Source organism: Poromitra crassiceps, assembly GCF_964638095.1.
Source record: "Poromitra crassiceps genome assembly, chromosome: 30".
Lineage (NCBI taxonomy): Eukaryota > Metazoa > Chordata > Actinopteri > Beryciformes > Melamphaidae > Poromitra > Poromitra crassiceps.
The window spans coordinates 9,340,707-9,368,604 of NC_139652.1; the positions used below are offsets into that span (position 1 = coordinate 9,340,707).

The 27,898-nt window shown below is 43.4% G+C and overlaps 2 protein-coding genes across 2 annotated transcripts; both read left to right on the top strand.

Moving 5' to 3' along the window:
- Positions 1 to 382: 382 nt before the first annotated feature.
- On the top strand, positions 383 to 10,054 carry LOC310800701 (uncharacterized protein). The gene is made up of 6 exons (XM_083663314.1): positions 383 to 4,035; positions 4,379 to 4,498; positions 4,589 to 4,742; positions 4,842 to 4,947; positions 7,032 to 7,213; positions 9,112 to 10,054. The coding sequence occupies exons 1-6, from the start codon at positions 511 to 513 to the stop codon at positions 9,210 to 9,212; spliced, it is 4,188 nt and encodes a 1,395-aa protein (XP_083519440.1). The 5' UTR covers positions 383 to 510; the 3' UTR covers positions 9,213 to 10,054.
- Positions 10,055 to 11,725: 1,671 nt separating this feature from the next.
- taf3 (TAF3 RNA polymerase II, TATA box binding protein (TBP)-associated facto) lies at positions 11,726 to 24,634 on the top strand. Its single transcript, XM_083663315.1, has 7 exons — positions 11,726 to 12,045; positions 12,770 to 13,012; positions 14,691 to 16,561; positions 16,686 to 16,768; positions 17,729 to 17,999; positions 22,301 to 22,407; positions 23,604 to 24,634. Exons 1-7 carry the CDS (start codon positions 11,880 to 11,882, stop codon positions 23,716 to 23,718), a joined length of 2,856 nt encoding a protein of 951 aa, XP_083519441.1. The 5' UTR covers positions 11,726 to 11,879; the 3' UTR covers positions 23,719 to 24,634.
- Positions 24,635 to 27,898: the final 3,264 nt, after the last annotated feature.

The following is a 27,898-nucleotide window of genomic DNA, read 5'->3' on the forward strand; positions in this document are numbered from 1 at the left end:
TAAAGCAATACAAAAACAATATGGATTCATCCCCTTCGGGATTTTAACCCCTATGATGCGTCACTCTTCTGTCAGGGATGCCATGAGATGGATGCCCAGTAGTGAAACACCGAAGCAAATATTATGAAATAGAACCGATTTTTAAACACAATATTGAGACTCCCATGAAACATAGCATTTGGTACCGTTATAAAGATGAGTTTCTGCTACTGACATGTATCCTAAATTGTACTTTTAATATACATCATTAAATATGCCTATCAGTTTGAACTGGTTCATACACTATTCACAAATAACTATCTGAATGTCACATAAAAAATAACTTTATTGATGATTCTGTTTTACTCTTTCTCTTTGCAGTCTTACAGAGAGAGTGTAAACTCAGTAGACATCAGTGAGTTGGATGATGATGTCAAAAGCATCAATGAGAATGAGAGCAAGCGTCCCTCACAAAAAGTTGATGCAATCTCTTCTCAAACTTGTGGAACCTTCATTCTCTTACGAGAAGAGATGGCAAATGTTTGCATTCAACCAGAGAATGTTTTGGGAACTCTGGGAATCGTGCATGTTTTACAGGGACCAAACAATGAAAAGACAGAAGTGACAGATAGTGGTGAAATTCGTGGAACTACAGAAATGGATTTGGTGCAGCAAGTTGGAATTGCTTTGGCCAGAACCATGGAAAATGGAGAGGTCAATTCTAACCCTGACTCTGCTGATCTTGTTCACACAGCTGAACATAATGAAAATGAACGCAAAGATAGACCACATCAAGAAGATAATGCAGAATCCTCTCCACCAGTGGCTCATATAAGTGATAATTCTACAAACAAGGAGTCTGATACCGTCTGTGATGCAAATCAAGGATCTGATACCGTCTGTGATGCAAATCAAGAATCTGATACCGTCTGTGATGCAAATCAAAGATCTGATACCGTCTGTGATGCAAATCAAGGATCTGATGCCGTCTGTGATGCACATCAAGAATCTGATACCGTCTGTGATGCAAATCAAGGATCTGATGCCGTCTGTGATGCAAATCAAAGATCTGATACCGTCTGTGATGCAAATCAAAGATCTGATACCGTCTGTGATGCACATCAAGAATCTGATACCGTCTGTGATGCAAATCAAGAATCTGATACCGTCTGTGATGCAAATCAAGAATCTGATACCGTCTGTGATGCAAATCAAGAATCTGATACCGTCTGTGATGCAAATCAAGAATCTGATACCGTCTGTGATGCAAATCAAGGATCTGATGCCGTCTGTGATGCACATCAAGAATCTGATACCGTCTGTGATGCAAATCAAGAATCTGATACCGTCTGTGATGCAAATCAAGAATCTGATACCGTCTGTGATGCAAATCGAGAATCTGATACCGTCTGTGATGCAAATCAAAATGAAGCTCATTTAGCTGAGGAGGAATCTAAAGGACTCTCAGCAGACCAGGATGAAAATATTAATGAATATGGGGATCATCATTCAGTACATGATGGTAGCGTCGTTTCAGTTGTGAATGCTGGCAGTGATTTGAATGATAAACCATTACCTATGGTGTGTGGAAGCGCTAGTTCCGTAGAGGATTGTGATGCCGAGTGTAATGACAAAGTAGCTGTGACTAAGCAAGTTGATTTCCATGACCAATCTCCGTCATCTCGCAGTGAGGTAATGCAGCATGATCAAGTAGAAATACCATTGGTAAAAGAAGCAGATGTCAAAAAGGATGAGAAAGATGAGAGATCAGAAAAGATGCATATAGAACCCTTCAGACAGGATACCTTAGATCCACAGGTCATGGACCTCCATGACAAAGAACTGGTTCCAGGTCAGAAAGAAATACCATTGATCAGAGAAACAAAATACCAAGACGATGTCCTGCACACAGAGGTGTACAATACATCTCAAGAGCATAGTGTACAGACTCTATTGTTAGCAGGTAAAGTGGCACCAGTTGTTGATCTTAGTGAATCCAACCAGCCAATCGTCTGCAGGGAAAGTGGGTCTGATGACAGGTGCCCTACGCCAACTTTGGATGAGGAACCATACGATTACATGGACCATCCTGACCCATGTAGTAGTACTTCTGCTTCTAGTGGTGATGCTATCAAAAACATAACTTGGAAAGATCTTAGCAGATGTTCAACACCTACACATGATGAGTTGCCTCTTGAACAGGAACTTTGCTCAGAGTCAAGAGTTAAGAGAGATCCTCGTCCTGGTCTGTCTCTTGGAAAAAAACAACTTCAACCTGACGAACTCAGAACTCTCAGAGTTCTAAGAAGCATAGACAAGTATCTCTGTAAATCTATCCAGATTGACAAATCCAGCCAGTTTGAAACAGCTGACTTGCACCTCTCTTGGGATCGAACCCCCAGCAGCAACCACGTACCAACCAATTCAGCCCCAAGCCACATTTCAACACGTTTCAGGGAAGAGAAAATAAATGATATGATGCCAGAGGTGGTGTTGGCCTCTGCTAAACAAGAACTGAATGCAAAATTATTACATCATTTTGAATCACCTGTCAAAAGTAAATTTTCATCAGAGGAGGAACTTTCATTCCATGACCAGTTGCAACCAAAGGAAACGGACTCCTCAATTCCTGAACACTACTCTAGAAGAACAGACGAATTGCATGACACTTCCTTTGAGGAAGATTTTTATCCTAACATAACATCTCATTATTCTGATTTGCAAGCTGTCCACCCAAGTATTGACCAAGAAAAACCTCAAGCATCTTTACAGTACAATGGAGGTCTTGAACCTCGTTCATGCAGCCAGCGTCCTGTCATGGCTGTGAAACCATCTAAGAGTGATGAAAGTCAAGGAGATTACAACTCCAAGGAAGCTCAAATTGATAGCTCTGTGATTTCCACTGTTCCAAGAAATAGACAAACTAAAACCCCTGTTGTCGCAAACACCACTCTGAGTACCATGTCCATGGAGAGACGGACAGAAAGTTTCAACGGAATGTCTGAAGGGCTGAATGAGGAAGAAGGCATTGAGTTTTCTTCAAAGCCAAATTGGGTATCTAATCAAGATCAAGATCAAGATGTAGTTGATAAATTTAAGTTGGATGAAACTAAACTTGCCATTCTAGATGCTTTGTATCCATACGAAGGAGGGGAGATTTCAAATTTAAACAAGATTCCTTCATCATCGGTCTCGATGCAGTCCGTTGAATCTGGGAAAAGTTCCAGAGTGGAGAAAATTGGGCAAACAACTGAAGACATTGAAATCGATGAGCAGGACCATTCAGTTGCAGTGTCTGCTTCAGATTTGGATAACAAAGGGAACATGGTAACAGAACCTGTGGACCCCTCAACAAGCACACTCACATGTACAGTGTTGAACTCCAACAGAAAGAGACCATACTGTTTAGTGGAGCAGCTCTCTCAGAGGTGCCTACAACATGACCTTACTCAGTCTTCAATGGAAGAAGAGTGTCTCATCTTCTCTGAACAAATTAATCAGCTTCTGAAAAAGAGGAAGAGAGGACACGGCTGCAATCAGGATAAGGATAGATCAAAGTTGTCTCACACTAGTCCTATGACTGTGCACTTTTCCAGTCTTGAGGAGCAGGAAGATTCAGTGGATCACCTGGAGGCGCTCCCATTGCTTGTTGGCCAAAGAATCAAGGTAGACGTGCCGAAGAGGAGAGGTCCGGCAGACACCACTGAAGAAGAGAACACCGTGCATCTTCAAAAATTTGCTTGTGGAGAAGGCAACCCGACAGGACATGTTGGGGTTTCTGATGTGACTGCAGAATGTGCCAGGCTATACGAGTCCATGATGAATGATGTTTGTGTGGGCAAAAGGCTCCCATCAAAAACAAAGGGCTCCAGGATGGATATTGGTTTCCCAAAGACTGATTTAAGTGACCGTTTTGATGTCAGTGTTCAGACGAAGAGAGAAATGTATGAGAGCTTTCACAGTGTTCTCAATTCTGTTGTGAGGCAGTCCTGTAAAACCAAGTTCAGGTTCTACATATTGGTGACAACAGATGATGCCTTCTTTGATGAGACCAAGGTAAGATCAATTATCCTTCATCTAAGTTCAACACCTTTATGCTGTAGTTTTTCTTATAAATATTTGTTTGTATATTGAGTAATCTCTTCAAGATTAAAAGAGACTCGCGACACTGATTTGCTCCCAATGTTTTGTTTAATTTTGCATCAGCACCTACAAGAAGAGATGTGCGTGTGTTTTCTCTAATATTGAGTAATCTCTCAATAGATTAACCATTTTAGCAATAATAGTAAGGTAAGCAAGAAGTTCTTGTGGTGTTGGTTGATAAGTTTGAGAAGTCGGCAAGCAGATGCAAATATGTTGTAGTTTGCTTCAATGCGATCTCCACTCTGACATTCAAAAGGCACAATTGGAAGCAGAGGGCCACACTGCAGTGCAACCATCCCAGTTCTTCCTTGGTGAGGATAGTTCATCCCTACTGATCATCCTCAGGAATGAAGATATCGCAGAGCACATTTGTGAGGTAATGCAACAACTGATGTAAAGGATCATGACAGTGCTGTGGCAACAGATTTTTTTCAATCATTCATCAATCTGTTCACTGTTTTCTCAGGTTCCACACTTGCTTGAGCTGAAAAAGTCACCAGGTGTACTGTTTGCTGGAATTGATCAACCGGATGATATTGTGAACCTCACCCATCAAGAACTCCTCACTAGGGGTGGTTTTATCATGTTTGAGAGAGCAGCACTGCAGGCCCTTAGCCTATGTATGAACACTTATTACTGAATGCCAGCTTTTTCTTGTTATTAGAGATGTTGTCATATAGCAGCTTATGATTGATCCCTCTTCCAATCTAATCTTCAAGGCAACATGGCAAAACTGTCACAATTCTTGGAAGAGCTCAGCAAAAAAGGGAAGTGGAAATGGATGCTGCACTACAAAGACAGTCGTCTGCTGAAAGAAAACGCAAGGTAGGTGTTGCTAAACTGTTGCTTTAATTTCCCTATACTAGTAGGGTGGAGACTCTGGACTGACAGACTGACACCGCTGACCCACCTAGGCACCATCGTGCAACCGTGCAACATCGGCTCGTACTAACTGGGTGTTGAGGGCACCGCACTGGACTGGCTCACCTCATACCTCACCGACAGACAACAATTCATCTCGCTCTCCGGTCACTCCTCCACCCTCTCCTCTGTTTTGCAGGGGGTCCCCCAGGGCTCAGTCCTCGGCCCCCTGCTCTTCATCTGTTGTCCCCCTTGGTCACATCATCCGTCAATTCAACCTGGACTTCCACTGCTACGCCGACGACACTCAGCTCTACATCACCACCAAATCCCTCCAGAACCCACCCCTCACCCACATCGAAAACTGCATATCCGCAATAAAAACCTGGCTAACCCACAACTTCCTACAACTCAACAGCGACAAAACTGAACTCCTCATTGGCACCAAATCCACCCTCAATAAAGCCGGACCCATCACCCTCACCATTGACGACTCCACCATCACCCCCTCCCCCCTGGCTCGCAACCTTGGTTTCATCCTGGACCCCACCCTCTCCTTCGATCCCCACGTCAGCTCCGTTGTCAAAACTTCATATTTCCATCTCCGCAATATCACCAAAGTCAGACACTGCCTCTCCCCCCCTGCTGCTCAATCCCTCATCCATTCCTTCATCTCCTCCCGCCTCGACTATTGCAACTCCCTCCTCACTGGCATCACCTCCCGTTCCCTCCATAGACTCCAGATGGTCCAAAACTCAGCCGCCCGCCTGCTCACTCACACCCGGTCCCGTGATCACATCACCCCTGTCCTCCACTCTCTCCACTGGCTCCCCGTCAAGCAACGCATCGACTTCAAACTACTCCTCCTCACCTTCAAAGCCCTCCACAGCCTAGCCCCCCCTACCTGACTGACCTCCTCATCCCCCATCGCCCCTCCCGTACACTCCGATCCTCTTCTACTGCCACCCTCATCATCCCCCCATCCAGACTCAAAACCTTTGGTGACTGTGCTTTCTTCCGCGCCGCACCCCGACTTTGGAACTCCCTCCCCCAGACCGTCCGAGACTCTCCCTCACTCCCCACTTTCAAAACCCGACTTAAAACCTATCTGTTCTCCCAAGCTTACAACCTCCCCTACCCCTGACCACCTCCATCAAACCATCACCCTCCCTCCTGTTATCTTCCTCTCCTCTGCTTCTCCATACAACCTTGCCCTGAACCGCCACTGTTATTTGTACCTCATTGTACCTTATTTGTAAATCCAGGAGGAGGTGGTAATGCAACATAAAGGATGCCAACTGCCATAAAACATCAGAAGAAGACACAGACACGACTTATTTTAACTAAAGATTAGGAATCTCGTGCGCCACTTCCATCACAAATCGTGACTGACACCACCACAGACAGCCCACTTAGCCTCGTACAACTGCGCGCCATCGGCTCATACTACATCAGTTGCTCGAGTGACATCACTGATGACATCACAACTGCCTGAGTGACATCACAGTTGGGCATCCAGTTGCTCGAGTGACATCACTGATGGCATCACAATTGCTCAAGTGACATCACAATCGTGACTAACACCTCCACAGACACCACACAATTTTAACTCACTGTTCTCATCATTTTTATATTGAAATCTGTTTAAATATCTTATATTTCATTAGGGGTTCAAGCCCTGCAGTGCCCTTGGAAAATAGTTTCCAACAATCCAACTTGCCATTGGCATTTCTGACATGCGTACTGAATATTACGCAATTCGACCAAAACGGGCGCTGCAAATGGCAAAAATTGGCGTGGCCTATCACAGAAACGGCCGTAACTCCAATCATCGCGAAACTTGGTATATATATTAACGGAGATGTTTGGACTGTGTACTCGGAACCACTGAAACCTCTTTTTTGCAACATCAGTACTGTTCAGAACTGTTGAACCCCTTTCATTACCGCCCCTTGTGGCTATTTATTTATTTGACTAAATGGCAGTGGATGTTATAGAGATTAAGACAGAGGTTGCTAAAATAACTGAATTGCTACTTCTGTGTCCAGGTTGAGTGCTGAGGCAAAGGAGAAGACGCACTTCATAAACCGCTGCCAAGAAGCTGGAATAGTGGAAGTCTTGCCTTACCATGAGTGTGACCTTATGGCAAGGGAGCAACCTGACTATATCACTTGTATGGTCCGCTTGCAGGTCCAGAATATCTCATCCCGTTACCCTGTTTTTATAACTGGTGAGACATTAATGCTTGACATGCACAGACACAACACACACAACACTTTCCTAGCACAGCGGTTCCCAAACCTATTGACAGGGCGAACTGGGGGATACGCTACACAAAAGGACACAGCTGGCGATTGCACATGTTTCGGAGGAAGCATGTGCTAGTCTACAACTCTCCCCAGATCGGCGGAGTCGGTGTAGCAATGCTCTTATGACATCACTGATGATGTCACAACTCCGCATCACTGATGACATCCCAATTGCTCGTATGACATCACTGATGATGTCACAATGCCTATGACAGTGATACTCAACTTGCGGCCCGCGATGGAATTGCAATTTTCTTTTCTTTTTTACAGTGCACCTGAACGCAACATGCAAGATACCCGCTGAATAAGTGTCCAAATGTTCATGTCATTCTGGCCAATACTCCACTTCTGTTATAGCATTTCAGTCTGGAATATGGAATATCTTTCAATAATCTATGATTTAGCTGCTAAATTGTCAAATACTGCCATCTGCTTGCTACCCAGGTACTTGTGTGTACTTAACCCAACTAACTTAACCTAACTAACTATCCAGTGTGCACAACATTGTCAGACTAAACTCCGGCTGACACCCCAAAAACCTACAATCCGCTACAGAAAAATGTATATTGTTTGTTTATTAACTGGCCCTCTATCATTTCACGAAAGTGGCCTCCGGGCAAAGCAAGTTGAGTATCCCTGGCCTACTGTATGACATCATCAGTGATTAAACAATGCACAATTGCTCAATCACTTATGACATCATCAATGATTTATGACATCACTGACGACATCATCAGCGGGACACAAATTGAAACCGAGAACAGAGAACAAACATTGCCCACATTTTTATATAACTAGGAATCTCGATTCCTAGGCTCGGCAGCTTTGCGGCCTAGCCCGTCTTGCAGCTCGCTGAGCTGCCCCTGCAGCACACCAAGCTAGCCCAGTAGCCCTGCAGCTCGCATTTGCAGCTTGGCCGCTGCGTGGCCTTGCCCGCAACTCGGCTGCTGTGTGGCCAATGAGACCAGCATCACTGATGATGTCAAATTTATGACATCACTGATGATGATGTCATCAGTGGGATTTATGACATCACTGATGATGTCACAGTGGGATCAGGGATTTATGACATCACGGATGATGCCACAGTAGGATTTATGACATCACTGATGATGTCACAGTGGGATTTATGACATCACGGATGATGTCACCTCTATACAACTCCCACAATGTCTGAAATCCACAGGAGCATGACAATGAAATAGGCCTTGCCCACAACTCGGCTGCTGTGTGGCCAATGAGACCAGCATCACTGATGTCAGATTTATGATATCACTGATGATGTCATCAGTGGGATTATAACATCACTGATGATGTCACAGTGGGATCAGGGATTTATGACATCACTGATGATGTCACAGTGGGATTTATGACATCTCGGATGACGTCACAGTAGGATTTATGACATCACTGATGTCACAGTGGGATTTATGACATCACATGATGTCACAGTGGGATTTATGACATCACGGATGATGTCACAGTAGGCTTTATGACATCACTGATGATGTCACAGTGGGATTTATGACATCGTGGATGATGTCACAGTGGGATTTATGACATCACAGTGGGACAATCACAGTGGGACAGACAGAGCCCGAGCTCCCATTTATGTTGCGGATAGATAGATCATGTATTATGTGTGAGACTGAGTTAAGTGAAGAGAGAAGCCAGCACTCCAAATGTCCTTTCATAGGATTTAATTAGTTCCTCTATTGAGACTGAGTTAACCCATTTAAGTTCCAGTTATTGTACAGTGCAAGATGTATTTAATTTAAGCCAGAATGAAATACTGTAACATGTTTCTTTATTCTTACAGATACAACAGCAGACGGTGCATTTGGGAGAAATGGAATTTCAACAATGAACATTGACTCTTTCCTGACAATTTCTCCCAGTGAAACTTTTACCATCTTGTGAACTGCTACGGTTAGATGGCCATGCTAAGTTCTGGTCATCGAAATGATGATCACCATCATAATCCTATTATTTACCTTTTTTTATAATGTAACTTGAAATATTCATTTCTGGTGTGATATTTAGTTTTGTCATATTGACCAATTGGAAATAATCCATCTTGAATATTCATATCTGGTGTTATATTTTGTCATATTGATCATTTGTAAATTCCTGTATCATTCAGTTAATTAATATTGACGATGCCAGTATGCAGGCAGGTGTATATATTTTTTTGTATGGCATTTTTATTGTAAAAATGTTAAAAAAGTGATTTTTAAATTATAATTTATTTTGATGATTTTTTTTTATCCTGACCTGGCATTTTAGTAGCACCTTCAGTGGTGTTTGTTCAGTGCTGTGTTTTCATGGTCAAAAGACTCCACAAAGATTCTTTGTATTTTGCCTTGAAATTATTATTTTTTATCCTAACTGACCTGGCTTTTTAGTAGCACCTTCAGTGCTGTTCGGTTTTTATGGTCAAAAGCCTGTCCACAAACATTGGCTTTTTGAGGCAAAAGACGTCAATGTAAAGGTGAATGTGGAGGATAGTGCATTGCTGTTGCATTGCAAAGAACAGTTAAATCAAGGCAGTGAACTTGTTTGTTACTCATTGACAAAGGTTATACATGACTACATAGAGACATTACTACATACTGTTAACTTGCCAACTGTTACCTTAAAATGATTGCTTTTTTTGCCATGTTCAATAATTTCAGTGAAATTATTTTTGTACAGTGCAATGACTGAGAAATAAAAGCAATGATACAAAACTTTTGATTTAGCCGTTTGAGAACCCAAAAACTATCCCAGTAAACCCAGGATTAAAAAAATCATATGGTGTGTACGAGGAGTCTGCACTTTAACCCTGCCTATTCTACCCAAAGAGCATCCTCAATTACTGTAGAAGACTGCAAAATATTCACCATTTACAGTGCATGATGAAATAAATGCAGTTGAAAAACTACCAGATGTGCAGATGACTCAACCAAAAAATAAAAACTTTTAGGTTGTTGCATTACTGCCCTCTTCTGGATCATCCATCCACTGTTTCCCTGCCGAGAGCTTGCTCTCGTATTCATCTTTGGTGTTTTATGCCAGCCGGCATCCCTCATCTACTCCTGGATTTATCCACCCACTGCTAACCCCCCATCCTACCCCTCTGGCAAGGGAACAAAACCAAGAGCAGCTTTATGCGCTCCACAAATAATGACACAATGCCTATGACATCAGTGATGTCACTCGCTCGCTGTCTGTGACATCATCAGTGATGTCACTCGCTGATGGCATCATACTGTGGGACAAAAATACCCTTTATGATGATAGGACTCATAGACCAGACCAGTGTGGTTGCCAACTTTGCAAGATTCAAGATTCACTAGCCACAGTAAGTAAACCGATTACAAACGATGAATTTACAGCGCACCATCAATAGCAATACATAAAACAATCACAAAAAGTAATTTAAAGTGACATAATGATGATGGGCGGATAGGATAATGTCCGTGGGGACCCCGGTCCGTTACGAGAAGTGCTTGAATTTTGAGGGGGGGTAAAGTTGACTGGGTCTGGTAGAATGAAATGTGAGTTAACATGACCGGCTGGTTTGCCAGGCTACTAGCCTTGTACCAAGACGCTGATTACATTACACTGCATGCAGTGTAATGTAATCAGCGTCTTGGTACAAGGCTAATATCGGGTTATTTTGACATCACGCTCAATGTCAATGTACAATGCAATGCAGTGTAATGTAATCAGCGTCTTGGTACAAGGCTACCAGGCTACCAAACAGCGTGATGTCAAAATAACCCGATAATATAATAGATCCATGAAATACCCCAACCAACGGTTGACAAAACGTTCGTAATCAATGTACGGAAACAGCCGATCCAGCCAAATGTTCTAGCGCGCACATCTTCTCCCTAAATTATTATTAAACAAACAGTCGCTGATCTCGAAGCTATAACAGTGCGGCTAGCAGGCCACTCCGCCAATGTCCATTGCGGAAACAGCGATGATCAACTTGGTCTTCTATCAGGCTCCTTTTCGTGGCTCGGGAATCAAAAAAAGCTATTTGGAGGCCCTGTGAGGCCCTGTCTTCATTTTTCATATGGCGTGGTTGTTGTACACCACTTCACCATAGGAGTTTTGCGCTAGAAATAACAAAAAAAATAGCAATATTTCAGATCCGTCTTGCTTTGTCAATGCGGAAATTGCAGCCTGGCAGATTTGGCTCCGCCCCCAAAATGCCATTATGTGTGGGCTTGGAAAGATCCCCATTTTAACAAAGTGCTTAAAAAGAAATTGAAAATCAGATTAACCATATAACGCTGTCATATATTTTGACCAAAGTTTTGTTCATCAAATTGCTCAAACGGAAATCGCTCAGCCCCGCCCCGTCGGGGCTCGGGGGAGAGGCATACTTTGGCGCATGCGCAATCGAATTTTTGGGGATGGGTCTGTCGATGGAATCAAGATGGCGTCTCTGGCAAAAGCGCCAATATATTTACTAAAGTAGATGTTCAAATTTAACAACCATAGCGGGTTTTCTCAAGCCCCTCGGGGTTTCCGTGAATCATGAAGACCGACAGCATGTTTTGGAGAAGGGATTGACCGTAACAAGTCAGCGAGATGTGCGAGAGCTATGCCCGCTCGCTGCTGCGTGTTTCGGTGGCGCAGATCTGCCAGGCATTGGGCTGGGATGCGGTTCAGCTCACTGCCTGCGATCTGCTGTCCGATGTCCTGCATCGATATATCCAGCAGTTGGCCAGAGGCTGCCATCGATACTCTGAGCTCTGTAAGTGTTGCATTGCTTCAGCAAATTAACCTAAAATAACGTTACACGTTGTTGTTATTGTTGTTGTTGTTAACCAAAGAGCATATCCCGCTATGTGACTAGCGCCCCCACGGTGTAAGGCCTAGTAGCTAACATACTGGCTGTCAAAAAGTACAGTAGCTAGTAGCTAGCTAAACAGCTTCCATGTATTGTTATTATTATGACCGCCATGCTTGCGAGCTGTGATAAACACTTGCTGGTAGCTTGTGTCACATAATCAAGATTTACCCATTAATGTAACGTTTCACTCCATCTTTTTGAGTTGAGAAGATTGTCTTCAGCTCAGATGTCAACATCAGACAGGGTCACTTCCAGTATGTGCTGCACTACTTAACTTAGGCAAAAACTTTGGCCCCAAACGTTAACGTGACAAAAAAAGTGTGCAGTTTAAAGCTGCAGTATGCAGTTGAAAACAACATCATTAGAATGTGTGCAACATAGCAGAGAGTAGAACATGAATGATCGTTGTTTGTGTGCTGTGATTGGCTAGTTGCATTCTAGCTAACCCTTGGCTAGTTGCATTCTAGCTAATCCCGATTGGTTGTTTTTGTTGAGACCTACAACCAAAATGAGAATGAAATACTATTGCCTGAAGTACTGTGTGCTCAGTGTTCAAGAAGGATACTTGTGTACTGGTGTTGGTGTGCGCTGACTCTGGATCTCTTGTTCTGATGCATCTTTTCAGATGGACGGACGGATCCAGTGTTGGACGATGTCAGCCAGGCCTTCAGGCTGCTGGGGGTGAGTTTGAGTGAACTGGAGGACTATGTCCACAACCTGGAGCCGGTGGGCTTTGCCCATCAAACGCCACTGTTCCCCCTCAGCAAGAACAATGTCCTGCAGTTCCCCCAGCCTGGTGCCCGAGATGCACTCGAGAGGAAGGATTACATCCCAGATTACATGCCACCCTTGGTCTCCTTACAAGAAGGTCAGTATAACCGTCATAGTTATACTAGTTATACTGTAACAGTTGTATACGTGTGTGTGTGTGTGTGTGTGTGTGTGTGTGTGTGTGTGTGTGTGTGAGTGAGTGAGTGAGTGAGTGAGAGAGAGAATTTCCTGGTAGATTAGCTGAAAAACAGGCCTTAAAGGAACACAAACATTTGACATTTTCGCACATTCACCTATTTGCCATATTCCCACATACAACATCCATGTGCGGTGCTGTGGTGGATAGTGTTGAGTTGATTTCACGCTATGTTGTTACCTAGTTAATGAGACGGAATGCTGTAAAGTAAATAAACAGCGTCCTCATCTTTTACTCTTCGTGACAACGAGCTTGGCGCAACCTTACTCGTTTGTTACATTAGCTAACTAGCTAAACCACATAGATACTCGGCCTAGTGGATGCTAAGCCCTGGTTCACACCATAGGCATCTCAGAAGCAGCGCTGAAGCAGCGCTTCACGGAAGCAGCAGCCGCCATGTCATTCACACCAGAAACACTCTGTTTTGTCCACGCCTCACTCGGGTTTCCCTGGCGCTGCCCTGCTCCCGCTCACAACTTGCATTGACTTCATGCCTGGCTGCTCGAGCGCAGCACGCTGCACGCTTGAAAAATAGAACAGAAGCTGAAGCTATCGCTGCAGCACGTGTGCAATGTAGCTTCAGTGTGGCTTCGCCGTGGCGTGTGGCTGGTGTGATCGGTCTCACCTGTTAACAAGGACGCTGAAATGAAACTGCGATTTCAGCACGTGCGATTACATAACGGCAAAAGGGTGCGATTATAAAAGAGAAAAGTCTGTGTTTGTGTGTGTATGTGTGTGCCTCGTCTAACTAACGTTACACAGCAAACTAACTAACGTTACACAGCAAATATCTTTACTGTTATCTTTACCTTTATAAATTGCCCCCTCTTAAATAAAATGTTCTTTCCTCTATCATCTACAGATGATTGCTTCTTCATTTAAATGCTTGGCAATTGCCTGACAACATACAATACTATTTTTTTTATTTTTTTATCTATTCTCAGTGTTCATTTCTAGAATTGATTGAGAATGTAATGTTAACTGGTATTTAAAGTTACTTGATTAAGAATGCAACCTTCAGAGTAGCTTTGCATAGTTATATAAGTGCACAATCCACATAGAAAAGGTATATTTTCATTCCAGCTCAGAAATTCATTAAATTCACTACTACCATCTTTAATCGGTTAATTGCCCCCCCCCCCCCCCCCCCCTCTTAAAATCGTATCGTGCCGGTCTCAAAAATCTCATATCGGTTGCTCTCTAGTACAAACAGTAGTACCTAATTTTGAGCCAGGAAAAACCCTGACAATGTCTCATAATTTTACAGTAATATTCCATAACAGTGGTGAGTGCATGAGTCACAACATGTGCATAAGAGTACATAAGAGCATTTTGGAACTGTTGGAATGTGTACTGTGACTTAATGGGTGTAGGCTTAGGCTAGCCCGTTCTGCAGACTACCAGTCATTGTGCTAAGCTAACTAGCAGGAGGGTCCGTAGCTACTTTTCTATTGCATGCACAGAGAAGAGAAGGGCATCGATCTTCTCGTCTTACTATTGGGAATATGGCAAATAGGCGAATCTCTCAAAATGTTGGTGTGTTCCTCTAGCTGACTTGTTTCTCCCCTTTTCTCTCTAGAAGAGGAGGAGGAGGAGCAGGCCCTTGCTGACATGGGCACCTCAGCTGAAGCTATGCAGGTGCCACTGGATGAGGATGAGGAGGAAATGGAGGAAGATGAGGCAGTCAACGATGAGAACCACCCACTTAAGAGGCACTTGGACAGTCCTGATGCAGATATGGGCATGATGCCCACTTCCAAGAGACCACGCATGCACCCTGGCCTCAGCCCAGAGTGGGGGGTGGAGCCCAGGGAGCCGCTCACCTCCCTCAACCCACAACGTGTTCCCCCAGGCATGCTGCCTTCTCACGATAGCCTTGGCTCCCTTTCCCCTGAAACGCCCTCTGGAACGCCGTCCTCCTACAGACCTCAGCCGGTAGTGCCACGACACTCTGATCATAAGTCCCATGGTACTCCAGCAAGAAAACCTAAGGTCTCGTCCCCTGGCAGACCACGGACTAAGTCCCCTAAAGGGGTTATTGCTGGACCTGTGGGTGGCAGCCCCATCCGCTCTCCAAAGTCTTCTAAGGAGAGGAAGAAATCTCCAGGCAGGACCAAGAGTCCTAAAAGCCCCAAGAGCCCAAAGATGGGTTCTACCAAAGCATCTCAACCCCAGAGCAAGGCAGATGCTTTGCATAAGCTGCCCCTGTCGGCGCTAAGCGAGAGGATGGGCAAAGAGAACATCCATATGCGTCAGAGTATGGAGGACCGGCAGATAGCAGAGGCTCACTTCAGGAAACTGGAGCCTGACAATACGGCCATCGATGACTCCATCGACGCCGTGATTGCCAGAGCGTGTGCCGAGCGGGAGCCCGACCCTTTTGCCTTCTCCTCGGGCTCCGAGTCGGAGAGCAATGGCTTCTCCAGCCCTCGGCGACTCACCATCTTGGAGCCTCCTACACCCAAAATCCAGATGACAGTAAACAGCTCGCTGAGCTCGGTGAAAGACACGCCAACACTGCTTCACCTGAATATGAGCTCGGTGAAAGACGTGCCGACACTGCTTCACCTGAATACAGGTCCAGGAAACTGGACTATGGACGACTCGATCAACGAGGTGATCCGAAAGGTCAACCAAGGGGGTCCCTCAGCCACTCCTCAGATTAAGGAGGAATACATGTCGTCAGGATCAGCTTCACCGCCCACTCCTGAACCCCTGCTCAAGGCCTTTGAGGAGAAGAACAAGACCGTGCCGACGGTAGACATCAAGAAGAAGTTGAAGAAGGAGCTCAAAACAAAACTGAAAAAGAAGGAGAAAGACAAGCCAAAAGATAAAGACAGGGACAAGGGTAAGCTGAAAGAAAAGAATAAGGATAAGAACAGGGATAAGACCAAGGAGTTTTCCAAGGAGAGCAAGGTGGCCTGGAAGGAGTATGGCGGAAAGGATGGCGAGCATTTCCATCAGCGAGACTTTACTGGGCCGGAGGTTTCGTTGAAGATTAAGTCCAGAGACGGCGATGGCCCTAGGAAGGAGAAGGAGAAACACAAAGACAAAAAGAAGGATAAAGAAAAGGGTAAAAAGGACAAAGATAAGAGGGACAAGGGTAAAGTCAGGGGTAAAGAGGACAGGCAGAAACTATCTGCCCTCGCCCCCTTTGGTCTGGGCGAAGTCGCACCACTGTTCAGCCCCTCTGCCTGCTTGCGCATCCCCTCCATGCTGCCTCCCCTGCCTCCGATCCTCCAGGAGAAAGACGTGAAGAGCAAGGAGAAGGACAAGAAGAAAGACAAGAAGGAGAAGAAGAAAAAGAAAGACAAGGAGAAAGAAAAGGAGCGAGAGAAGGCCAAAGAAAAAGAGAGGGAGAAAGAGGAAAAGAGGAAAGAGAAGGAGCGGGAAAAGGAAAAACGAGAGAAGGAGAAAGAGAAGGAGAAAGAGAGGATTCGATTGGAGAAGGTAACCTGTTTTGTTCTTGTTTTTTCCAGCAGTCAGTATGTACAGTACATCTAACAACAACAAAAGGATACATTGGTAATATGTTACTGACATGTGCTGTACTTTTCCCTTCCTGTTTCTCCAGTTGAAAGTAGAGACCCCCACACCTATACCATCTCCAGTCATCCCCCGACTGACGCTCAGAGTGGGAGCTGGCCAGGACAAAATGTAAATGTTGAATGTGTTTTTGTACCTTGTTACTTAGGCTTAATTTATACTCGGACATCGAAGCCCTCGCCGTAGAGCCTGCTGGCGTTGTCGGCGTGCAGCTCCCCAAAATGTGATGCAGCCGACATAAACAGCGCAAGTATATAATGCCGATGGGGAGATAACTGGAGCGAATGAAAGATATGACCAGTATATGCACTACATTCTGTCCTTGGGCTAACTTCTAGTCGTTGAAATCATTGCGAAATCACACAATTTACTCATTTTGCTGGGCACTCCACTGGCTGAGCTGACGTTCAAGTATGTATGTATGTCTAGCTGCCACCGACAATGTCCCAGCTCCAGGCTCACGTTGGAGCATGTGTCTTACTTTATGTGACGTCCTCTACCTCTGGGTATAATCCTGAACATTGTTCAGTGTCACCAACACACATTCCTATACATTTATTGCACTTGGCAATTAACACGATGCACATTTTGATTGATATTGCATGCATTATATACTTTTTTGGCATCCGTTTTTGTTGTCTTATTTAAAAAAGATTGAGATCGGTGTACAATACAAAGTAAAATTACAAAACGAAGGGAAAAAAGTAATGGACAAAATACACATACATAGACGCGAATATCTTTACTTTACTTAAACTTAATAACAGTGGTCGCATTAACCAAATATGTTCCGTCTTTACCGTTTTCTTTTTCTTTCACAATGACAGAAACATCTGAAGGCTGTCTGTCATTTTAACACAGGTAATAATAGATTATGACCGAATTTTTGGGACCCTGTCTGCCAAAATGACGGACAACGAGAAAGTCCAACGCAAACCTCTGCTGTATATGCCTGCGTTACACACTCACAGGTAGCAAAGGCTCCTGTTCATATTCAAGTTTGTGCTGTTAACTTCACCCTTATTGATGTGTGCGTGCGTGCTTCTTCTCTGTGTCTCTGTCCATCACCAGTGTTATCAGCAAGGTGGTTCCAAATGCGGAACCGAAAACACCAGTGCCCAAGACTCCCGCTCCCAAATCCGGACCTGGAAATCGCCCTCGGACACCTCCGCCACCCCCGATTCTCTCCCCAGTCGTACCTTCTCTGGCCCCGCCTGCCTCGCCGCTTCCCCCCGCCGCTGCCCCTTCGTCGATGCTTCCCCCCGCCGCCCTGCTCTCCACAGCCAGTTCCCTCAAGACGCCAGTACGCAGCGTAGTCACTGAGACCGTCAGTAACTACGTGGTAAGTGTTCATCCTCTACACCAGAGGTTTTCAACGTGGGAGGCGGGCCTTTTCCAGGGGGGCTACAAACATTTTCAGGGGAGGCAAATATTAGAGGGAATATTACAGTTAGTTATTAGAATATCCTAAATGTGTGATTTGGTTCAAGAAATAGTCGGACTGTCAAAGGCCCTGCTCTACACGTCTCGGCTTCCTATAATGGGCATCGCATCCCCTATAATGAGCTGGACGGCATAGCATCGCGTGGCTTTCGCCAATCTTTCGCCGTTGTGGAAGAAACAGCACACAGCAGTTAGTTATCTATAGTAAATGACAGACTATAGAGGCAGTGTGTCTGTGTGCTGTGAGCATGCCTCGGGAAGGGCGTACTGCAGCTAGCCTTGGTAAACCCACCCTCCACCTGACCGACCTCTATAGTTATCAGTTACGAAGAACTTTGCGTATCCTCACGTATCTGGTCCTCCATTGGATTCTTGGTGGGAAAAATCTTTATTACCACCAGGAGCTAGTTGATCATCTTTCCCGCCGAGAAACTCCACTAGTGCACGCTCTTCTTCCGGTTTAATTGCAGTGACCGAGTCTATTTCCGCTATAACCGAACTTAAAGCTGTTTTCACTTGACTTTCCTCGACACAGCTCTTTTTACAAGTTTACAAGTTCAAGTTTATTTGCCATTTGCATTAGAATTTGGCATTAAAATGCATTGGAATTCTTGTACACAAGCCACACCTCCACATGGTATAGAAAAAAAAGAGTACAAAAAACAGAGAGCACACAACAAAACATTAAACAGGGTAAGACATGGATACATTCAGCATGTCGGCACAGTGCATGGTTGTAAATGAATAAAAAGTATTAAAAAATAACAATTTTTAAAAGGCAAAATAAGAAGGGCATATGAATAAAGTGCTTTGTGCTGTTCTCTAGGAACCATGCCAGGGTAGCATGTCTGCACAGTGCACAATTAAAAGATAAAATAATAAAATAGTAAAATAATAAAACAGCAGATCAAAGCAATAAGGTGCAGTTGTGCTATTCATTTAAGAACCTGACTGACTCTGGGAAGAAACTGTTTACAAGTCTGCTTGTACGAACCCTGTGCTTAACCTTCCTGTCTGGGGAGCGCTCTCATCGGAAGCGTCTGCCCGAAGGTAGTCGGATGATAAGACCATTTGCTGGGTGACTGGGGTCAGCGATTATTTTCCGGCTGCATAGCCATAGCTAGCATAGTAGTATGCTCTGGAGAGACCTTAATGCTAATGCTAGTTGTGCCGCGGCTGGTACACGTCATTCACAAAGACTCTTGGTGGATCTGATGGTGGCAGTCACTCATTGGCTGCGATTGAAATCGCCTCAAATCGCTCTGAGACAAGCTTCCAGGTGAAACTTACGTTACAGGCCTAGTCTGTGACATCACGTTGAAGGCTGGGTTCACCCAGGCTATACTGCAGCCACTCTGATCCATCTAAGGATACATTTCTGTCCATTGGGTTGTTTTGGAACGTCAGCGCTATAAGAAAAAGAAAAAAAAGTCAAATTTAGCACAAAAAACGAATATCCGCATCCCAAAATAGAAAACGGAATACCTACCCAACAAACAGATGTCCGAATAGTCGAAAATTCGTGTCCAGCCCTACCTTGTAATATGCAACAGGAATAGTTACTGATCTGTCAATGTATAGGTCTGTTAGAAGACAAACATTTTGAACTTTGATACAAAACCAGTTATATAAATCTTCCGATATTGGATACTATTTTTGATACCGCTGGGGGGGATGCCTGAGCCATACAAAGTAGTATAGATTTTTTGGGGATCAACTATAATTAGTGCCATTTTTCTGATAAAACAATAATTAGTCACCCTTAAATAGAAAAAAAGAGATAATTTGTCTCAGCTTGAGTCCGTTGAAAAAGTAAAAACATCACAAAAACATACAATAAACAGTTTTCTTGTCTTAAAATCAGTCAGGATGAGGAAATAGCACATGAGCGCAATCATGCTTGCTAAAATTATTCAACAAAGTGCATTACCGTAAATTCCGGACTATAAGACGCACCGGTGTATAAGCCGCGGGACCAAAATTGACTATTTTTTTCTTCTATAAGCCGCACCGGTCTATAAGCCGCGGGTGTTTTGATGTTTAATTACCATATGAAAGGGTTCGTGCACAGAGAGGAATGTCGGGAAAGCGATGGCTGTTTGGGGAAGCTCCCATTTATTAACATTTCAACAAAACAAAACAAAAGTCAGGTCACTAATCCCCAGACAAAATCACACAACAATAGGCTATATGTGCAGCAAACCTGTAACCAGAGAAGTCAAGTCACTAATGCTCGTCTTCCTCTTCTTCCTGCGTACTGAAACCACCAAAGTCCTCATCTTCAGTGTCGGAAACGAACAGGTTCAGGGTGGCTTCGTCAACCACTCTCCTCTCTCCTTCATTGTCACTCAAAACCAACGAACTCCTCTTCATCTATAGCTGTGTTTCCATTACAGTTTTTCGCAAAAGAATTGCGATATTTCTACAACTTCGACAATGTACAATTGCGACTTGTAGGCGTTTCCATTGAAGTTGCGTTTGAGTGATTCCCCGTTGCAGCAGCTGCCACAGTGATTACGCACGGGGATCTGCCCCATATCCCGTCCCCTGCATGCTCAAATCCAACCAATGGTCAATGGAAATCCCAACATGAAGTTACAATGCATATAAACGAGCCTGATTATCAATTCAAAAGAAAATGAGTCGCAAAATGTTGCTGGCTGCGTGAATGCAGTCAGCGCGACAGGCAGAGGAAAAAAGGTAGCCTAATAGCCTACAACTGGTCCGATTTAGAGATGGAGGGGGGAAAAGGCTGATTTGGTTCTATAATTGCACCTGAAACGTGTGCAATGTATTAGCCTACTCACAGTCACTGTATTCACTTCAGACAGCACCACCGCACCAGTGTGTGCTTTTCATCCTCTCATCTCGCCGCTGTGCCAAATGCGCGCACACAGGCAGCCTGCTGTCACCATGGACCGATTTCTGCCATTAAACATTATCTAATTTGCCCGGCTACGCTTTTGCACAACACTCGTCTTTCTGCTAGGTAGCGTTGCTTCAAAGTTTTCCACTTGCTGCGGAGGTTTTGACACGGCTATCGAACCTTACTTACCAAACTTATTTTCCGCTCCTTTTCCAAGGGATAATATGGGTCACATGACGTGCAAATGCGAAAAATGTGTTTCCATTACACTTTTGCGATAAACTGCTATATCGACACGTCTGAAAAACCACCTCATGATCATCTACTGCTCGTTCTCATGCTGTCGAGAACGAGCAAAGCTTTTTTTTGGTGAAAGAATCCTCCAGGGCGCTTCTTGTTAACAGTCCGAGTGAGTGGCAGGTCGAACGTCAAAGGCACTTCATCCATATTTATGATCTGCTCCGGTTCGATGGAATATTCCTTGATCTTCCTTTGTGTGAATTCGCCGAAGTTTGTGATTTTCTCCTGGTAGTCGGGGGAGGGAGTTGATGGGCTTGTGGCCGTTTGCTTACCGTAATTACCATATGTAAGTGGTCACGCACAGAGGGGATTGTCGGGAAAGAGATGGCTGTTTGAGGAAGCTCCCATTTACCGTATTACCGTAACATTTCAACAAAACAACATAACACAACACCACCGTTGTTTATTTTTACAGTGCACACAGTGTCCGCGGTGTGGTGAAAAGAGGGCAAGAGAGGAAATTAAAACAGAAGTGGATTTATAGTTAGAAAGAGTGCTAAAAAAGAGAGATTTTTTTTTTTTTTTTTTTTTTTTTCTGAAAAAATCCATAGATAAGACGCACCGTTATATAAGCCGCAGGGGCCAAAAAACGGGAAAAAAGCCGCGGCTTATAGTCCGGAATTTACGGTACATGTAAAAACATTCAAACATTCAGTTCAACAAGTCAATTTGTGGTCCCCTTACATGCAAAATAGTGAGGCTGGTATCAAGTGTATGCCGTACTGGATATTGGTATAATAAATAAAAAAATCTGAAACAATGCATATGGAAAAAGCTATACTTTTGACAACCTTACGGCATAGAATAACATTATGTTGGGTAAAGCATGGTACATCTTCAAGGGATCTGGGAAACTGCCAAAATACATGTAATGTGTTTAAACTACAACAGGTTTTCTTCAGTAGTCTAAATAAACAGCATGAAAGGGAATTCATAGTTATTCACTTGCTTTTTAATATGTCTTAATTGCCTATGACTATTCCCTCCCTGAACTTCATGTTGCTAATAATTTCTATGATCTGAATTTATCCAAGATCCGAGATGAATGGGGAAACCAGATCTGGATCTGTCCCGGATGCAACAAGAATGATGATGGCAGTGCCATGATAGGCTGTGATGGGTGTGATGATTGGTACCATTGGTAAGATACTTATTTCCATATATTAATTTCTGTCATATTGATTCACTTTGTACAATGTTGTCTATTTACGACACTGGTTCCCAACCTGGGGTACGCGTTCCCCTAGGGGTACATGGAGGTACTACAGGGGGTACTTGAGAGAAAGGGGAAAATGTAAGAATAAATCATGAAAATACACAGAAAGAAAGGCATTTTGCGGTGCAGGGGTGTTAAACATGCCCGGCGGGGCCAGATCCGGCCCCCCAAAGGGTCCAATCCGGCCAAAAGGATGACTTTGCAAAGTGTGAAAATTGCACTGAGAAGTCCTTCAATCCAATGTGATGCACTTGTGAAGGCTAAGAGGTACCAGGTTTCAGGAGCAAGTTAAATATTAAGTCGCCTATTCATGTTATCTGTATTAATCACTAAATGCTCAGCTATTTTCATTACCTTTGCTTGACTATAGAGAATTGCACAGTTCCCATCAATTGTAATCAGGGGTGTAGTAATCAGTGTCAATCAATCAATAGTAATAGTAATCAATATAAAAAATAAAAAATAAATCTAATTTTTGAATCAACATTCTTTGAATCAATTGAAAAAAATGTAATCAACAATTCTTGAATCAAAAATTTTATAAAAATAAATCATCAAATCATTTTTGGTGTATATATATATATACACACACACACACACATATACAATGTATATACGGTATATATATATATATATCAAAAAAGCAATAGTAATCAATGTAGTAATCAGTGTAGTAATCAATTGTAATCAGGGGTGTAGTGATAAATACAAACTATCCAAGGTGAGTAGTTTACCCACCTTGTTTGTCCTCATTGATTGATTCAGTTGATCTGGAAATAGGTGAGTAAACTATCTGCCTCATTTCAAAGGGGTGGGTAAATTGCGTTTACTTGCGTTTATCCTCCACTACACCCCTGATTGTAATGCACAGTTACAGACAGTAGATAATGTGCTTGATGGTAGCTGAGATAACCCCACGTGTTGTAGGGTTGTACCTGTAATTCTTTACACTAAAAGAAACAGGAAAGTTTTGAGGTTTTGTCATTTATAGATTATTGATTATTGGTTTTCATTGTCTGGCCCACTTGACACCAAAGTGGGTCGCATATTGTGGCCCGTAGTTTGACAGCCCTGATGTGGTGGAAATGAGCCATGACTGACCTCTCCTCTCCTCTGTTCAGGCTTTGTGTTGGGATAAATGCAGCCCCTCCTGAAGACCAGCAGTGGTTCTGTGTCAAATGTGCCAGCAAGAAAAAGGACAAAAAACATAAGAAAAGGAAACACAAACTGCATTGAGGCTATGCAAAAAGCACATACTTTGGACTTTGTCTGGACTCACTCAAGCCATCATGGAACACTCCTGGCACTGCTGTAAAAGGAAAAAAAAGACATTCAACCTTGTGGCTGACAGTAACTTCTGATTGTGTTTTCTTTCTTTTCTTTCTTTCTTTTTTTTAATTAAAATCAGTCACGATAAGATTATGACTTAATAAGAGGGGGAAAAAGGCTTTATCCAGCACATATCCAACCTCAGTTCTCCTGTGGGCTCCATGGTCACCTTTTCCATCAGCAAATGGTTTCCTTGCGGCTTTTGTTCAAGATGACATTATGAGACCATGAAAATGTTGGTTGTAAAAGATCACCGGGCGGAAGCCGAAGATAAACTACATCCATGTTTGTTATTTCTGTTGCCACAAAAGGAATGACAGATAGCCGTTTAACCTCTCCCTGGTGTTCTGCAGTATCATTGAAATGTCATGTATATAAAGATGATGGCATTGTCTGTGTATAAATGTGTAAATACCAACTTCCAAGCCAAGTGCATTTCGTTCTTAGGGTTCCGACATGTTAAATCCATTTTCAGATATTGGTTTTTAACTTGAATGATTTTCTGTAATTTCTGTACATTTTTTAAATTGAAAATGTGTATTTTTATTTTTCCTCATATGGATATGGATATGTCCTGGAGTTATACTGTAGCTGTGCTTGTAATGTAATTCATTTAGCTGATATTTCAATATTAAAGCTGAACAGTTTGGGTATTCACAGACTTAAAAAAGAACATACATCTCACTACCATCAAAAATGTTATCTAGATTTTTTGTAAACCGGTTATCTGTATCCTCCCCCCCCCCCCAAATCATGTTGTCCTTAGCTCAGACAGACTTTTCTTGCTGTTCGTTTGTTTGGATGCATTGCATTTGCTTCATGAAAAATAGATTGGAAATATTTTAACAACCCAGGTTTCACATGTTGAATTCTTTTGCTATTCACTTCAGAGCCGATGACAAACCAATTTATTGAGCTTGTGCTCAGCCTAATGTGTGTCTGGGCTAGTCCGTGTGTAGCCCGTTACTGCTCAAGTTTAGGATCCACCCTTTGCAGCAATCTGTTCAATGCATTAGCCCCGATATCTGAGGCTATTCAGCTGTCTTGTTATGTAACACTTCACATACATGCCTGCATGTTATGCAGCAGGGTACTTGACAGCCAACTTTCACAGTGAGGCTCATCTCAGAGATTGTTAGTTTTGAGGCACCGACTTCAAATCATTTCATGTCGAGTGTAAAATTGTTGAAAAAAACGTGTCTTCTGCAGGCAAATGTGCAGCTCACTTCCTGTTCCTGTCGTTCCGTGAACGACCACATGGGGTCATTCTTCATGCACAGTCAGACAGAGCTCCTAGCTGCTGTGACACGGGACAGGAAGTAGAATCAATCAGCTCTTGCAATGTTGTTTTCTATGAGGCAATATATATAGAAGATAATGATTTACAGTTGGTGTTGGGACGGTAAATGAGATCTACCTCTCTGAAAATATTTAGACTTAAGTTTATGCACAACGTCCTAGCAGGAGAGAGAAATGTGTTCCGAGTTTCAATTTTTTTTAAATGTTGGTTTTGCATATCAGGAGGGGAACTTATCTATGTTGTAACAGAGTTTTTTTTTTATCACCAGACTGCAGACATCCATGACTTCAGATTCGGATACACTCAGAGGTCTAGATATTGAACAGAAGACAACAGTCACAGTAATCAATAATAGGATAAATACTTTGGCTGTCAAACACCTTGCTTTACATATGGATGCTTGATATAGGCTAGAGTCAGAAAGCATGTAACTCATTCATTCATTTGTTGCGTTCCTTGTACTCAGATGGCTTAGTATCAGTGACGGTGGCTCTTATATAGTGTGTGGAATACAGTATAATACGGGCTCCTCTTGCTCACTCTGTTGGCTTTTTCTTTGAGTGTGTGCCAAAGACGGGCAGAATGTAAATCTACTGCAGGCCTTGCGATAACATGAAGTCAAAGAGGAAGTGAAAAAGGATAGGTGGCCATAGAAAGGGGAAGTCAAAGTGAGTTCTGCGCATGCAAAGCAGGCTGACATTTATCTGGTGGCTTTCGATCTTGCGAAATGTATTCGACACTCCACTCAACACTGTGCAATCAGTCAGCTCACACAGACTTCAGTGGGGTTGATTTAGTACGTCAAACAATCCACTGTTTCACTTTTTTGTTCACAAATGTTAGGCTATACAAAGTTTTACAGTCTAGATCTAGAACAGGTCTTTGCAGATACAAGAAACAGATACTATATACAGTACTGTATGTAGTATATGGACCGAGATGTGCAGAAAGGTCACAGACAGTAACGTTCCGTAACGACCGCGACTGTCTAATGTTATCTCCTCTTATGGTCGTGGGCTTCTCTCCCTCCCTCTGCCTCTTCAGTCAGTCACACATGCTGGTGTCAGGTCTCATACACTCACAGCTTGTTGCTAGCATCTGTTAGATCATAAATTTCTCCTGCGAGGCTGTATTACCCCGAGGGCGAAAAGAGAGCGCTGCGGAGTGTTTGACATATAATGGATTAGGCCTTTATTTATTATGAGTTAAAAAAACTTATTCGGGCTAATCAAAAACACATCTAGATTGCCTCCTAAGCAGAATATGATGCTGCCGTAATACAGCATACATGCTGCTCAATGATATAAACAGCTGATACATCTGACATTAAAGGGATACACCACTTTTTTGGAAGTTTAGCTCATTCGCCACATCCCCCCAACATAACCAAGATACACCATGCCTTACCGGCAGGAAAAGAGGTAGCCGGCACTACTTTCCAAACATGGCCGCCGACCTCTTTTCCTTCCAAAAAGACAGATTATGTGCATTTTGGATTAACATTTCATCGTGTGGTGAGTACCCGAAGCACATGTATTTTGGCGCAGTGAGATGTGTGTTTTGGCAGATTTTTAACAGCTGTACCATTAGCCTCCATTCTATGGCGATAATTACTAACTTCACGACTGTAGCTCACTGTGAACTGAGTGGACAGTGCCCGGTAAGGCATGGTGTATCTTGGTTATGTGGGGGGGATGTGGCAAATGAGCTAAACTTCCAAAAAAGTGGTGTATCCCTTTAAAGAGTCACTTTTGTGTGACATGCCAATATTACTTGTGTTGAAAACGCATACAGTATAAACCCTTGGCATTACCCGGTACACACCACCACAGACAAGTGTATATTGAACCATGTCAGTTTCAGTTTCGACCCAGGAAACACAACATACACAGAGGGCATTTGTGCCATGAGTCCCATGAGAGGGGGGAAAGTGGTGAGAAGAGAAGAGAAAGCTGTTGGTTGTTTTCGCTCGTAGAGAAGCCACCTGCGGGGCTGTTACAGCACATGCTGTTATTAGACTCATCACATGGCAGGCATGGGTGCATTTTGTCAGTCTTTAAGTGCATAGCGCAGGCGTGCACTTACACTCAGTCTGAGGAACAAGCCCTTTCACATGACAATGGATGTGCACAGCACCGGATGTGGTTGCACGCTCTCTCTCTCTCTCTCGCCTCTCCACCAGGCTTCTGTGCTGCATTTAGGTACACAGCCTTTAGAAGTTGATGGTAAGAATATACATCTAATCTATATGTTTCACACATTATTTTGCCTCCACAATCAGTTTTTTTTAACCTGTTTATTGTCATTTTTTCAAATAGACACAAGACAATAACAGATTCAGAACAAAATAACTTTAACCCCCCCTCCCCCCTCTCTCTCGCACGCACACACACACACTGCTTGTTTAGAAGGGGCTTGTACACACACACACACACACACACACACACACACACACACTGCTTGTTTAGAAGGGGCTTGTACACACACACGCACACGCACACGCACACGCACACACACACACACACACACACACACACACACACACACACACACACACACACACACACACACACACACACACACACACACACACCTACCTGACCCCAGGACCTCATATCAAAAGGAAAGGAAAGAAAGTCCATGTTTTTTTTTTAATAAAATACATTACATACACATTCCAAATGAGGCACGCAAGTAAAAGATCAACTGAATTTGAAAATCACTGTTACCAATATACCCTAGTAAGAGTACACTACACTCTTGTATTACCACTAATTACAGAATGGA